The 11948-nt window shown below is 57.7% G+C and overlaps 1 protein-coding gene across 3 annotated transcripts; it reads left to right on the top strand.

Annotated features, from left to right (window-relative positions):
• Positions 1-809: 809 nt before the first annotated feature.
• On the top strand, positions 810-11741 carry IL4I1 (interleukin 4 induced 1). Of its 3 annotated transcripts, none has more exons than XM_036068170.2 (8): positions 810-947; positions 2731-2875; positions 6189-6427; positions 7044-7156; positions 7705-7906; positions 9764-9832; positions 10169-10305; positions 10809-11741. In XM_036068170.2, the coding sequence occupies exons 2-8, from the start codon at positions 2839-2841 to the stop codon at positions 11728-11730; spliced, it is 1719 nt and encodes a 572-aa protein (XP_035924063.1). In that variant the 5' UTR covers positions 810-947; positions 2731-2838; the 3' UTR covers positions 11731-11741. The 3 variants fall into 3 exon arrangements, with proteins under 3 accessions (XP_035924063.1, XP_035924065.1, XP_035924064.1); XM_036068171.1 differs by lacking the exons at positions 810-947; positions 2731-2875 and adding exons at positions 5772-5826; positions 6052-6086; XM_036068172.2 differs by lacking the exon at positions 2731-2875.
• Positions 11742-11948: the final 207 nt, after the last annotated feature.

The following is an 11948-nucleotide window of genomic DNA, read 5'->3' as shown; positions in this document are numbered from 1 at the left end:
GCCTCTGCCTCCCTAAGCCATGTTTTTGCCAAGGAATGCCCAGAGCTCATTCCCAGAGATGTATGGTCCAGTTTCCCAAAGTTCCGGTCATAAGTCATTTCCTTGGACCATCTTTGGCTTCCGAGAACAAGTGTCCTGTCCAAGCAGAAGCCACGGGAGAGGGAAGGGAACAGAATAGAGGAGGGGGAGACCCCACATTGACCCACTTGATTCTCTCTGAAAGCTCCGCCCCCTGGGCAGTGGCCCTTTGTGCAATCTGAGCCTTGACTAACTGCATGACCCACATCCGACCCAGATGGAGCAGCCTCAAGCCCCCCTAGTCATTTGTATTTTACCCACATTGATTCATTGAACATCTAGTTTTGGAGCACCTTCTATATACCAGATCCTGATCTGGCACTGGGGTCACTAAAATGGAACTGTGTTTCTGCCCACACAAGTTGCTGGAAGGGGCCATGCAATCATGGTAGAAGAATTTTTCTTGAGCTTGCATTTCCAATGTATCTAATTGACCTGTTTTGCATAGTGAACATTAGTAACGCTTAATTGCTTTCACATAGGTACTTTTTTAAATGAAAATACTGAGTTCACTTATTCCCATGCCCCAAGGGACCATGGGCACCTCACTTTGGAAAACACAATCATAAATCAGGCCGATGGTCCCGGTGCTCTCGCACCATGGGGAATATGGCCCCGCCAGGCTTCCTGGGAGCACCAGGGAGGGGTCCCCGGGATTGCCACAGGACCAGCAGCTGACGGGGTGCCACCCTGCAGATGATGGCTTTGTTGTAACTGCAGTTTCCCTTTCCAGGAAGAAAACACAGATGCGCTTCTTTGCCAGTCCCGACAAACGGCCTCTACTTAAGTTCCTCTTCATTAAGTAGTATGAAGACAGCAAATGTGGTGACTAAATTTGGAATCAGAGGCTTTTAAAGGCGAATCTCTCAGTAAGCTGTTACTGCATTTCTTCTCCCAGTTCAGGGATAAGAGTGGCAATTAGATGTATGGTTATGGCTTTTTTTTCCGATCTCAAGGAAACCCTCAAATGACTCTCTATGGCCCAGCCGCTTCCCCAGGATATGTCTCTGCCTGTCAGGCACAGCTTGGCATCAGAAGGATCAGATGTTTCAAACAGCTAGAGATTCCCAGAGTCACAGCACCCTTCATATCCTGGGGGAGGTTGAAATGAATGATTCCCAAGCAGTGGTGTGCTGGTGAACGTAACAGTCGGCTCTCCGGGGTAGGGGAAAGCCCTGATGGGTAGCAAATGCCGATGCCCATGGTGTAAAGACTCCCGCCACGGCTGATTGCAAGCCACAGATGTGAAGTCACTGAACAGGAATTTGGGAAATTGACACCTATAGATACAATTGGTTCACCTCAAGAGTATACATAACAGTAAAATGTAATCAAATGATTGGGAAATGATGAGTTTTGAGTATTTAAATTCATTTTTAGTAAGATTAATCATAAATATAATTTTTTAAAGAATGGCGTGCAAAACAAAACCAAAGATCTTATCGGTCAGCTCTTACTCACTGCTAGGAGCCAGCCCAGCACACCACTGCCGCCAAGTTTTCAGTCAACCTTGAAATTACTTGGGTGCTTGAAAAGTCCGCCCTCAGACGCTCAGGGCAAGGGCTTTCTGCAGAACTTCCCAGGGAACAAACTCCCTCAGCCTCAGAAGCCAGCCCCCAGCCAGGCTTATTTGTCCCACACTGCCCCGTGCCTGTCCCACAGCCCTCACACAGTGGCACAAATCACTAAACACATCAGTGACTCACCTAGGCACGCACCTCACGTCCAGGCACCATCCTGGTTCAACCCCATGACCTCCACAGGTTTCCCCATGGCAGAAACCAGACCTGGTGTGCTGCTTTGCCAGGCTCAGGCCCAGCCTGGTGCTGTGGGGTCCCATTAAACCCCTCGGTTCTGAGGACACAGACCCCAAATCCACGGACTTGAAAGTGACACTAACAAAGACCCTCAGTATCACTCAAATGCAAAGTGGGCTCCTATTTGAATTTTGATTCAAACCAACTGCCAAAAAAATTTTTGAGGGGCACCTGGTGGCTCAGTCGGTTAAGTGTCCCAATTCTTGATCTCAGCTCAGGTCTGATTTCAGGGTCTTGAGTTCAAGCCTCGCTCTGTGCTCCATGCTGGGTGTGGAGCCTACTTGAAAAAACAATTTTTTTGAGACAGGGAAATTGGACTTTGATTTAATGCCATTTTTAAATGCAATAATGGTATTGTAGGTTTTTTTTTTTTTTTAAAGCAAGTAAGTTCTAATCTTTTTTAAAGCAGTTGGTTGGCAAACTACAGTCCCACTTCCTGTTTTTGTAAATAAAGTTTTATTGGAACACAGCCACGCCAATTCATTATACATGTTGTGGCTACTTGGAGGGCAGAGTTGAGTAGGCAAGATGGAGACAGTGTGGCCCCCAAAGCCCCAAATATTTACAGAAAATGTTTGTAGACCTCTGTTTTAGAGAAACATCCTAAAGTATCTACCTACAAAATAACAAGATGTCTGGGATTTGCTGTAAAATAATGCAGTGGGGGAGGGAGAAAATGTAAATGAAACAAGATGGGCTAGGAGGCCATGGATGCACTTGGGTTCATCATCCCAGTCTCTCTGTTTTTATATATGTTTGAAATTTCCATAATAAAAAGCTTTTGAGCAGGGAGGACCTGCCCTCCACAGCCTCCCAATTGCTCTGACTTCACCAGGACCCTGGCATCTTTGGTCTAACGGGAATCAGGACAAAGCTACTACCATTGACCCCGTTTCCGTACACGCCCGACGATGACTTCTGTCCCGGGCTAACCAGAAAGGCCATGGGCGCTGAGAGAGCCCCCCAGAGCCAGCCATGCTGTGAGTGCCCCCCAATGGGGCCCAGGGGTTCTGGAAAGGGGAAGGAGGGGCAGGAGGGCTCTGCGGGAAGGGGGACTCTGTCCAGGAGTCAGGCCATAGATTAAGGGCCTCAGGTAAGTCTGTCCTCTGCTCTCTGAGCCTCTCCCTGATCCAGGTCTGGACCCCTGACTTCCACCTGGGGCCCTGGGCATCCCCTGGGCAGGCCTTACCCCCTCAGACACTCGGGGAAAGTTTTAGTAGCGACCACTCACAGTCTTTGAACTGCCTCAGAGAGAATAATATGGTAAAGCTTGAGCCCTGTCCCCCGCACAACTGTGTGGCCCCCAGTATTTCTTGTCCTGCCAGCTGTACCCAGGTCTCTGTCCTGGACCATAGCTGGCTGCTTGTGGGACTTGCATTAAACATCAACCTGAGCCTAGCCTGGTGGTTCTTAGGGTGATTTTGCCTCCCCTTCCCCTGGGAATGATTGACAATGTCTGAAGACATTTGTGGTGGTCACAGCTCGAGGGACAAATGCTACTGGCATCTAGTGGGTTAAGGCCAGTGAGGCTGTTCAACATCCTACAATGCACAGGATGACTCCCACAAAGATGGCCCCAGATGTCAACGGTGATGAGGCAGAGAGACCCCGGCCTGGCCCCCTCCCTAGTTCACGAGCCCGAGCTTGCTACTGACGAACAAGCGTTTCAGAACATGGGCAGCTGGTGACCTCTCTGGACCTCAGTTTTCTCCACTGTAAAAAGGGCACAGCTAAGCCCACCTTGTCAGAATCCTTACTGGAGTAAATGAAGTAAAACGTATGAAGTATCTGGGACGTGGTAGTAAATAGCACCCGTAGGCATTTCATAGGGAGCCCTGCCCTAACAGGATCCCTACTCTCAGGCACTCTTGGCTCCCAACCCTGGGTCACCTCATGAGTTGGGTTCCTCTCCCTCCCTCTCCCTGCCCTGCTGACCCCTTGAGGTTGGCATTTCACTTAGAGTCCAGGAGGCGAGCCAGGGGTGTGCCCGGAGCCAGGGGGGCTTTGAACAGAAATCCTGTGTGGGAGAGAAACGAGGGGGGTCGGCTCAGGGACCCCAGCAGGGCCCCCCAAGCTGTTTTGGGGACCAACACTCTTGCCTAGACAAGTGCAGGAGTTCATGGCTCTGCTGCCTCCACCCCTTTCTGTTTCCATGGTACGGCTGCTCGCTTTCTCCGTGCGGACATTGCCTTGAGGAAGTAGAGCAGATGGGCCTCTCGCCGGGGGCCAGCAGGACCCCCGGCTCTGTCATTCCCCATTGTGGGACCCAGGGCATGAGCCTTGCCCTCGGCGGGCCGGGTTCCCCTCCAACAAGGTCCCTGGGGTTAGAGGAGCGATCATGCCACGAGCTTGTGCAGCTACTGTGAATAGTCAAGCATGGTGGTGCTCAGATGCCCCGCGTCACCGGGAATGAAGCAGGCAGGGGCGGCCCGGGAAAGGCCTGCCCACTCGGAGGCCTTGGGCAAGTCCTGGGGGTCTTCCCCTGCCTGCCCCCTCTCCATCTCTCAGATCCCTCCTCTGCCAAGTGCAACGCTGTGAGGCCCACAGTGAGCGCAAAGCACTGAGCCCAGGACCACCTTAGTGGGTCCTCACCGTGGGGACGGTCTCTGCCGTTTGTGCTGACTTGTGCCCTTCGCTTTCTTGGCATTCGGTCTCGAGGCTCAAGGCTCTGTCCAGCGGATTGTGTTTCCTTCTTGGCTGCTCCTCCCAGGCCCCCGCATCATATGTTTTCTGACTCATGCCCCCCTCCTGCCCCCCCATCCTCCATCAAACCACATCCCTCTTTGATGTACACTTTCGGATTTTCCCATCTTGTTGCTGCAGAGGATCTGCTGCTTCTGGCCTTACTCCTCACCAGCTGCCTGGTGCCCTCTGCCCCCGCCCCAGGAAAAATCTCCGAAGTTGTGTCTTCTACCTCCACCCACTTCAGGGGACCTACCACATGTGCCCTTGGCTAAAGCCCCAAAAGCCGAGGGACCCTTGCTGCCACAAGTGGAGAGACTCCTTGGAGCCCGGTCATCTTGTTCTTCTCACTGCCTGACCTCAGGAAAAAAGCAGCCCACATATAGGGGTGGTGAAGGCTAAGGCCAGAGGCAAAGAGGCAGAAGCTCCTGCGGCCTTTTGGCTGAGGTGCCCCCCGGCACCCTAGCCTGAGCTGAGCACCACAGCTGAGCATCTCAGTGCAGGGATGGGATGGATGAGCACACATCCAGGGCTGCTCCTTATGCAGGGCTGGGGAGCAGGGGGTCACTCCTTGAGCCCCTCCCAGTACCCCCCACGGTGGTAGCAGCGGGCATTTCCTAAGGAGCAAGTTGTAGTATTGACCCAGGTGCTTGTTCACAGGGCCTGACCTGGACTCAGTGCCTTATCCTCCCCACATTTTAATGGCCCCCACTTGACAGCTGCAGACCAGAACCATGGAGGCAGGCACCGGGCTCAGGACCGCGGCAGGCTGGCCTCAGAGACTGAGGCTCAGAGCAGCCATGAGGGAGGGGAGTGGAGCCAGCAAGGGCCCTTCAGGGCACAGCGACAGCTGACACAGAGGAGGACTCGGAGGCCGTCACAGGGAACATGCAACCCCAAGGGCAGACACAGGGACCCCGAGACCAGGCCCCCTTAGCATGGTTACCTGAGCATTTATTTCCGGTCTTCTAACCGCCCCAGAACTATTTGGGGCAAGAGGAAGAAAGTAGACTGATTTGTTTCCTCTCAGCCCCCCTTCCCCACCACCCACTCCCTCCATCCAGCCTCAGCTAAACTCTGAGCACCTGACCCTACAACCCAGGAAAGTAGTTTCATTTCCCCGCCACAGATTTCCCAGAGGGAGGGGAGGGCGGGGCTCAGCTGGTTTAAGGACAGGCGAGGGGGGACGGGGCAGACCAGTGGGAGCAACAGAGGACAGAGGTGCTGCTGCTGTCCACGGAGAGCCAAGGTAGAGAGGAGGCTGCAGAGACTGGGACCCCCAGAAACAGACACTTGGGGACAGGGAGGGCAGAGGAGAGGGGAAGAGAGAAGAGAAAGGAGTGCAGGGAGGGGTACCGAAGGGCAGATAGGTGAGCACAGAACAGGAGACAGCTAGATGGGATAGATGGAGGGATGAGGCCGTAGGGGCGGCCAGGCCCCTGTCACAGTGACCCTTGCCTCCCCTCCAAACTAGACACCATCTCCCACCGAGAGTTATGGCCTCATTAGGTAAGTAAGCAAGGGGCCACGGGGACAGGGGGTACGGAGCCCAATTTTCTCCCCACACGTACCTACTGACCTGCCTGCTGACCCCGTCCCTCCTCCCTCCAGCCCGGTACCTCCTCGTCCTGGTCTCCATCTTCCTCAGCCTGGTGGCCTCCCTGGATTGGAAGACTTCCCACAGCCAGGATCCCTTTGAAAAATGTATGCATGATCCTGACTACGAGGTGCTGCTCAAGGTTGTGACCTTGGGGCTCAATCGGACCTCGAAGCCTCAGAGGGTGATTGTGGTTGGTGCTGGTGCGGCTGGGCTGGTAGCTGCCAAGGTGCTCAGTGATGCGGGACACAAGGTGAGAAGTGCCGCTTGTCATCTACCTTGAGTCTTTCCTGCAGCAGGCTGGGAGTCCTGGGTATAGGGGCCTGGCTACATCCCGGTTAAGGGGCTGGTAGGAAGTGGGGAGAAGAGATGTGCTTTGCTGCTTGGTCTGGGGAGTGAAACCCAGAGGGAGGCTGAGAGGCCTTTGATTTCCCTGTCCTGCTCTCTCTCATTCCTGAGGGAATTCCCTCTGAATGTCCTCCAACCTCCTGGGGGGAATTTGTGTTGGTGGAGATGGAAATTCCACTCAAGGAGAAGTGCCCCCTGAGGTCTAACCACTGCCTCTGTCACTGAAATCCAAAAATGAGAATGGGCTGGGCCAGGACCTCTGTGCCTGCAAGAAATCTCCCCACTTTCCGGGCTGGGAAGTCCCTTTGCAATCTGGCTTGCTGTCTTCCTCTTGCAGTCTGGAGAGTGTCATATTGTAAGTGTTTGCTATGACATTTGTTCAGCTCCTCTCACTTGTCCATAAAGAAGAGGGTCCTTCTCTAGTTGAGGTCTCTGCTGCCGTGGGGATGGGAGGCTGGGGGTGGGGGGGGTCAGTGGGAGGAGCTGAAGGGCCCTGCTTGCTGTCCCCCCCCATCCCTCAGGTCACCATCCTGGAGGCAGACAACAGGATCGGGGGCCGCATCTTCACCTACCGGGACCGGAAGACGGGCTGGATTGGGGAGCTGGGAGCCATGCGCATGCCCAGCTCGCACAGGTGAGGCCTGGCCAGGCAGCCAGGCGGGCACCAAGGCCACCCCCAGTCCTATGGCTATGCTCAGACTCAGCCAGATCCCCAACTCCATCCCCACTCCAGTGCCAGGCTGAACTTCAACTCTGACCCCAAACCCAAAACCCCAATCAAGTTGCGTCAAGACTCCACCTCCCCCTCTGTCCTGATCTAATTTCAAGATCTCCCAGCTCCAGCCCCACCACGTCCAGCCAGAGTGCCAGACCCCAACCCTGTCCCTTCCCCATGACAAGCCCCCACCCAACCCAGACTCTGTCCCCAGTCCCACTTCAGCCCCAGTGAAAGCCAGCTCCCGCTCCAAACACAATCCCAAACCGCTACACCTTCAGCCTTCCAGCCTTGAGCCTTGTTCCCATTTCATCCCAGGCCCCAGCACCCATGACCCCGACTCTAGCCCCACTGCAGCCTCATGCCCATCCCCAAGCCCCCGGAGAGGGGCCCTGACCCCCCCTCCACACACACATACAGACACACACGCCATGCCTGATCCTCACCAGCCTTTCCGGCTCCTTCAGGATCCTCCACGAACTCTGCAAGAGCCTGGGGCTCAACCTGACCAAATTCACTCAGTACGATGAGAACACGTGGATAGAAGTGAACAACCTGAAGCTGCGGAACTACGTGGTGGAGAAGATGCCTGAGAAGCTGGGCTACAAACTGCGCCCCAGGGAGAAGGGCCACTCGCCCGAAGAAATCTACCAGATGGCTCTCAACCGGGTAGGCAGCCGTCCCCTACTCCCCTCTGCGCTCTGCCCTCTGCCCAGCCTCCTCCGTGCCTGGCTGCTTGTCTCTCTCATTCCTCCCATCTGCAGTCTGCCGTCGCTGGCTCTTCCATCTGTGGTTTCCCATAAATGCTGCTCATCCCCAGAGCTCCATCAGCCTTTGGTCTCTGATCCCCTACACACACACACACACACACACACACACACGACAGCCTCACCTTCTACATCTTTGGCGTAAACTTCACACACACACACACACACACACACACACACACACACACACACTCCGGACAGCCTCACCTTCTACATCTTTGGCGTAAACTTTGACCTGCAGGCTGATGTCTTCCCCATCCATCTCTGGAGACCCAGCCTTCTGTCTGTGCCCACCCTGGCCGGGACCCGCCAGCTCCCACTGAGCTCAGCATCGTTCCCTAACCCCACTCATATTCCCACGTTCTCCCCTCTCATAATGGCGCCATCACCCCCACCCCAGTCACAGGCAGACAGACCCCCAGGTGCCATCCTAGCTCCCTCCCTCTCCCTTCCACCATCAGTGCCCCCCTGCCCCATCCTTCCTGTCCGCTGATCGCTTGCACTGTTCCCACCTCTCGGTCCCCACAGCCCCTGCTCCAGCTCAGGTTTCATCCTTTACCCTGGACCTTCACCCTGCTCCTCCCCTGCTCACAGCCCCCTATGGCTCCCCAGCACCTTAGCCTCAGGTTCAAGCCCTGAATGGTCTGGTCTCTCTCACACCCCCAGCCTCATCTTCTCTCCTCCAAGAAATTTTTGTTACCCCTCAAAGCCCTCATGGTGGCCTTAACACCCCAGCTCCGTACTCCTTCATACCCACTGTGCTCCTGCACCATCCTGCACCCACGCCCTTGCTTGCTCTTGCTTCCCGCCCTGCCTGAAAGGCCTTTTCCCTTTCTCACCCAGAGAACCCTGCTCATCCCCCAAGAACCAGCTCCAATGTCCCCTCCTCCAGGAAGCCTTCCTTGGTGCCCTCAGGGAAGAGCAGGCCTTGACCTCCTCTGGGAGCTCCTAATTGTTTATCTCCCCTCTGGGACAAGGGTGGGCACCAAGTCCAGGCCATTTCTGTGCCCTGGCACTGTCCAGTTCAGGGAGCCTAGGGAGACTCGAGGTGAATGATGAGTGAGTGAGTGAAGGGGCACATCCTTTGGGGAGTTCCCTGGCCTCAAGGGAGAAGCCAGGTGGACAGCGAAGAGGGCTAAAGTGAGACGGGGCTGTCAGGAAGGGAAGGGACTTGACTAGCACGGTAAAGGGTGGCTACTCGTGTTTCAGGCAGAGATGAAGCAGGGGAACCAGTGCAGATGGGGGCGGGGGGTGCTGGGCACTGTACATAGGGCTGCAGAACTGGAGCTTCCCTAAGAGATGGTGACCAAGGGGCTGGCTGAGGGTGCAGCTCTGCGGCTCCAGGCACTGGGGAGCCACGGCAGGGCTTTGGGCAGGGGAAGAACCAGTTCTGTCTGTGCCCACAGGGATCCGGGTGACAATCACTAAGCACCAGCAGGATACAGCATTGACTCACAGGCTAGGACAGATGCAGACCAAACCATGCCCAATGGGGATGAGCGTGACACTGTCAGTGTGGGCTGAGGCTGGGGCAGGAGGGGCCGTAACGAATTGGGGAGACTTTACAGAGTGGCGACAGTGAATTGCAGTGGAGGGCAAGGCCAAGGGCACAGCATGGGCAAAGGCCTGGCGGCTTGAACAAGAGTGGCAAATGGCTGGCCATGGGCAGGTGCAGGGAGAGACCCCAGCTTTGCACTCCAAGTCTGGCCTCTGCAGTCCTGCCCCTGGAGCTCAGCGTTGTCCCCTTGTTCCACCACAGGCCCTCAAAGATCTCAAGACACTGGGCTGCAGAAAGGCAATGAAGAAGTTTGAAAGGTACACGCTCCTGGTGAGTGGGGGCCTCAGCGTCGCTGAGAAACCTGAACAAGGAGGGTGCCCGTGGGGCAGTAGCCCTGGAGTCAGAAGGCGGAAATCCTGGACTCCAGGCCTGCCGTGGACCCCCTGCCTCACCCCAGGGCAGCCCACGGCTCCCTCCCTGGGCTTGCTTCCCTCATCTGTCACAAAAGGGGGCACTGGATCGCCAAGCTTCAGAGAACCGTACTAAGTTCACGGTCATGTCACGGAACCAAGTGGCTCAGCCTGGGAGGGACCCCCGTGGGGGTGGGGACAGAGCCGGAGGTGCAGCCGGCTTGGGTCCTGACCCGGGCGTGCGCCCGTCCTGCAGGAATACCTCCTCGGGGAGGGGAACCTGAGCCAGCCCGCCGTGAGGCTCCTGGGAGACGTGATGTCCAAGGACGGCTTCTTCTATCTCAGCTTCGCCGAGGCCCTAAGGGCCCACAGCTGCCTCAGCGACCGGCTCCGGTGAGGGGCGGGGCCCGCTGGCAGGGCCGGGGCCGACGAGGGCCCCGGCGCTCGAGTAACGGGGTGGGCGGGGCCGTCGGCGTTGGGTGAGGCCGGGCTGATGGGAAGATGAGAAGGGGCTCCCGTGTCTGGCCACACTGGCCTCCTCATCCCGGGTCCTCGGGCGGAACTGGGTAGGAAAGTTTCCCGGAGAAAGGCGTGGCCCAGAGGAGAAGAGGGGCGGTGCTCGGGTCAGACACTTCTCTGCTCCCTGGTCCTCGGGGGACGTCGGGGACTGGCGAGGGCCGGGTAGACGGGTGGGCGGGGTCAGCGAGGAGCCGGCAGGTGACGGGGCCGGTAAGGGAGTGGGCGGGGCCTGCGGGAAGGGGCGGGACAAGAAGGGACCCGGCAGGCGAAAACTAGAACCCGGACCCGGGAGTGCGCCGGGATGGGGCCCGCGGGGAGGAGCCGACGAGGAGGGGCAGTGCCCGAGCTCCGGCATCACGCTCCCGCCCCGCCCGCAGGTACAGCCGCATCGTGGGCGGCTGGGACCTGCTGCCGCGCGCGCTGCTGAGCTCGCTGTCCGGGCCGGTGCTGCTGCACGCGCCCGTCGTGGCGATAACGCAGGGGACGCAAGATGTGCGCGTGCACATCGCCAGCTCGCGCAGGGCCCGGAGTCTGAAGGCCATGACCGCCGACGTGGTGCTGCTGACGGCGAGCGGGCCGGCGCTGCAGCGCATTACCTTCTCGCCGCCGCTGTCGCGCAGGCGGCAGGAGGCGCTGCGCGCGCTGCACTACGTGCCGGCCACCAAGGTGTTCCTGAGCTTCCGCCGGCCCTTCTGGCACGACGAGCACATCGAGGGCGGCCACTCGAGCACCGCCCGCCCGTCGCGCGTGATATTCTACCCGCCGCCGGGCGAGGGCGCGCTGCTGCTAGCCTCGTACACGTGGTCGGACGCGGCGGCCTCGTTCGCCGGCCTGAGCCCGGAAGACGCGATGCGCGTGGCGCTCGACGACGTGGCGGCGCTGCACGGGCCCACCGTGTACCGGCTGTGGGACGGCAGCGGCATCGTCAAACGCTGGGCCGAGGACGCGCATAGCCAGGGCGGCTTCGTGGTGCAGCCGCCGCTGCTCTGGCGTGAAGACAAGGAAGAGGGGCCGGACTACGACTGGGCGGTCCCCTACGGCCGCATCTACTTCGCGGGGGAGCACACGGCCTACCCGCACGGCTGGGTGGAGACCGCTGTCAAGTCGGCGCTGCGTGCGGCGGTGTTGATCAACAGCCGAGAGGGGCACAGGCTGGTGGACAGCGACACCGAGGATGGGGTTGTGCGCCTGGTGCCCAGCCGTCCCCGCTGCGAGTTCGAAAAGGCTGATGCCACCCCCTCCCCGTCTGCACAAGGGGTAACCGCTCAGCAAACCACCCACAAGAGCCCCGAGCATTAAAAGTATTTTCAGAAAAAGCCGTGTGGTCCTGCCCTCTCCCTGGGTTCAGTCGCTTCCCCCGTTGTGTGGAGCAAAGCCATTAGCCTTAGCGGTAGAAGCGGCTGCGCCTATTCTGGAGCCCCCAGAAGCTGTCCTCCTCTTCCCTGGGTGGTGGGGCTCCGCTGGGGGTGGGGGGAACAGGACCGACACTGCTTTGCGCCACTGGGAAATGGTAATCA

The sequence above is a fragment of the Halichoerus grypus genome, chromosome 15 (assembly GCF_964656455.1).
Source record: "Halichoerus grypus chromosome 15, mHalGry1.hap1.1, whole genome shotgun sequence".
In the NCBI taxonomy this organism is placed as follows: domain Eukaryota; kingdom Metazoa; phylum Chordata; class Mammalia; order Carnivora; family Phocidae; genus Halichoerus; species Halichoerus grypus.
The sequence above is the reverse complement of the archived record's forward strand: the minus strand, read 5'-3'. Positions and strand labels throughout refer to the sequence as shown.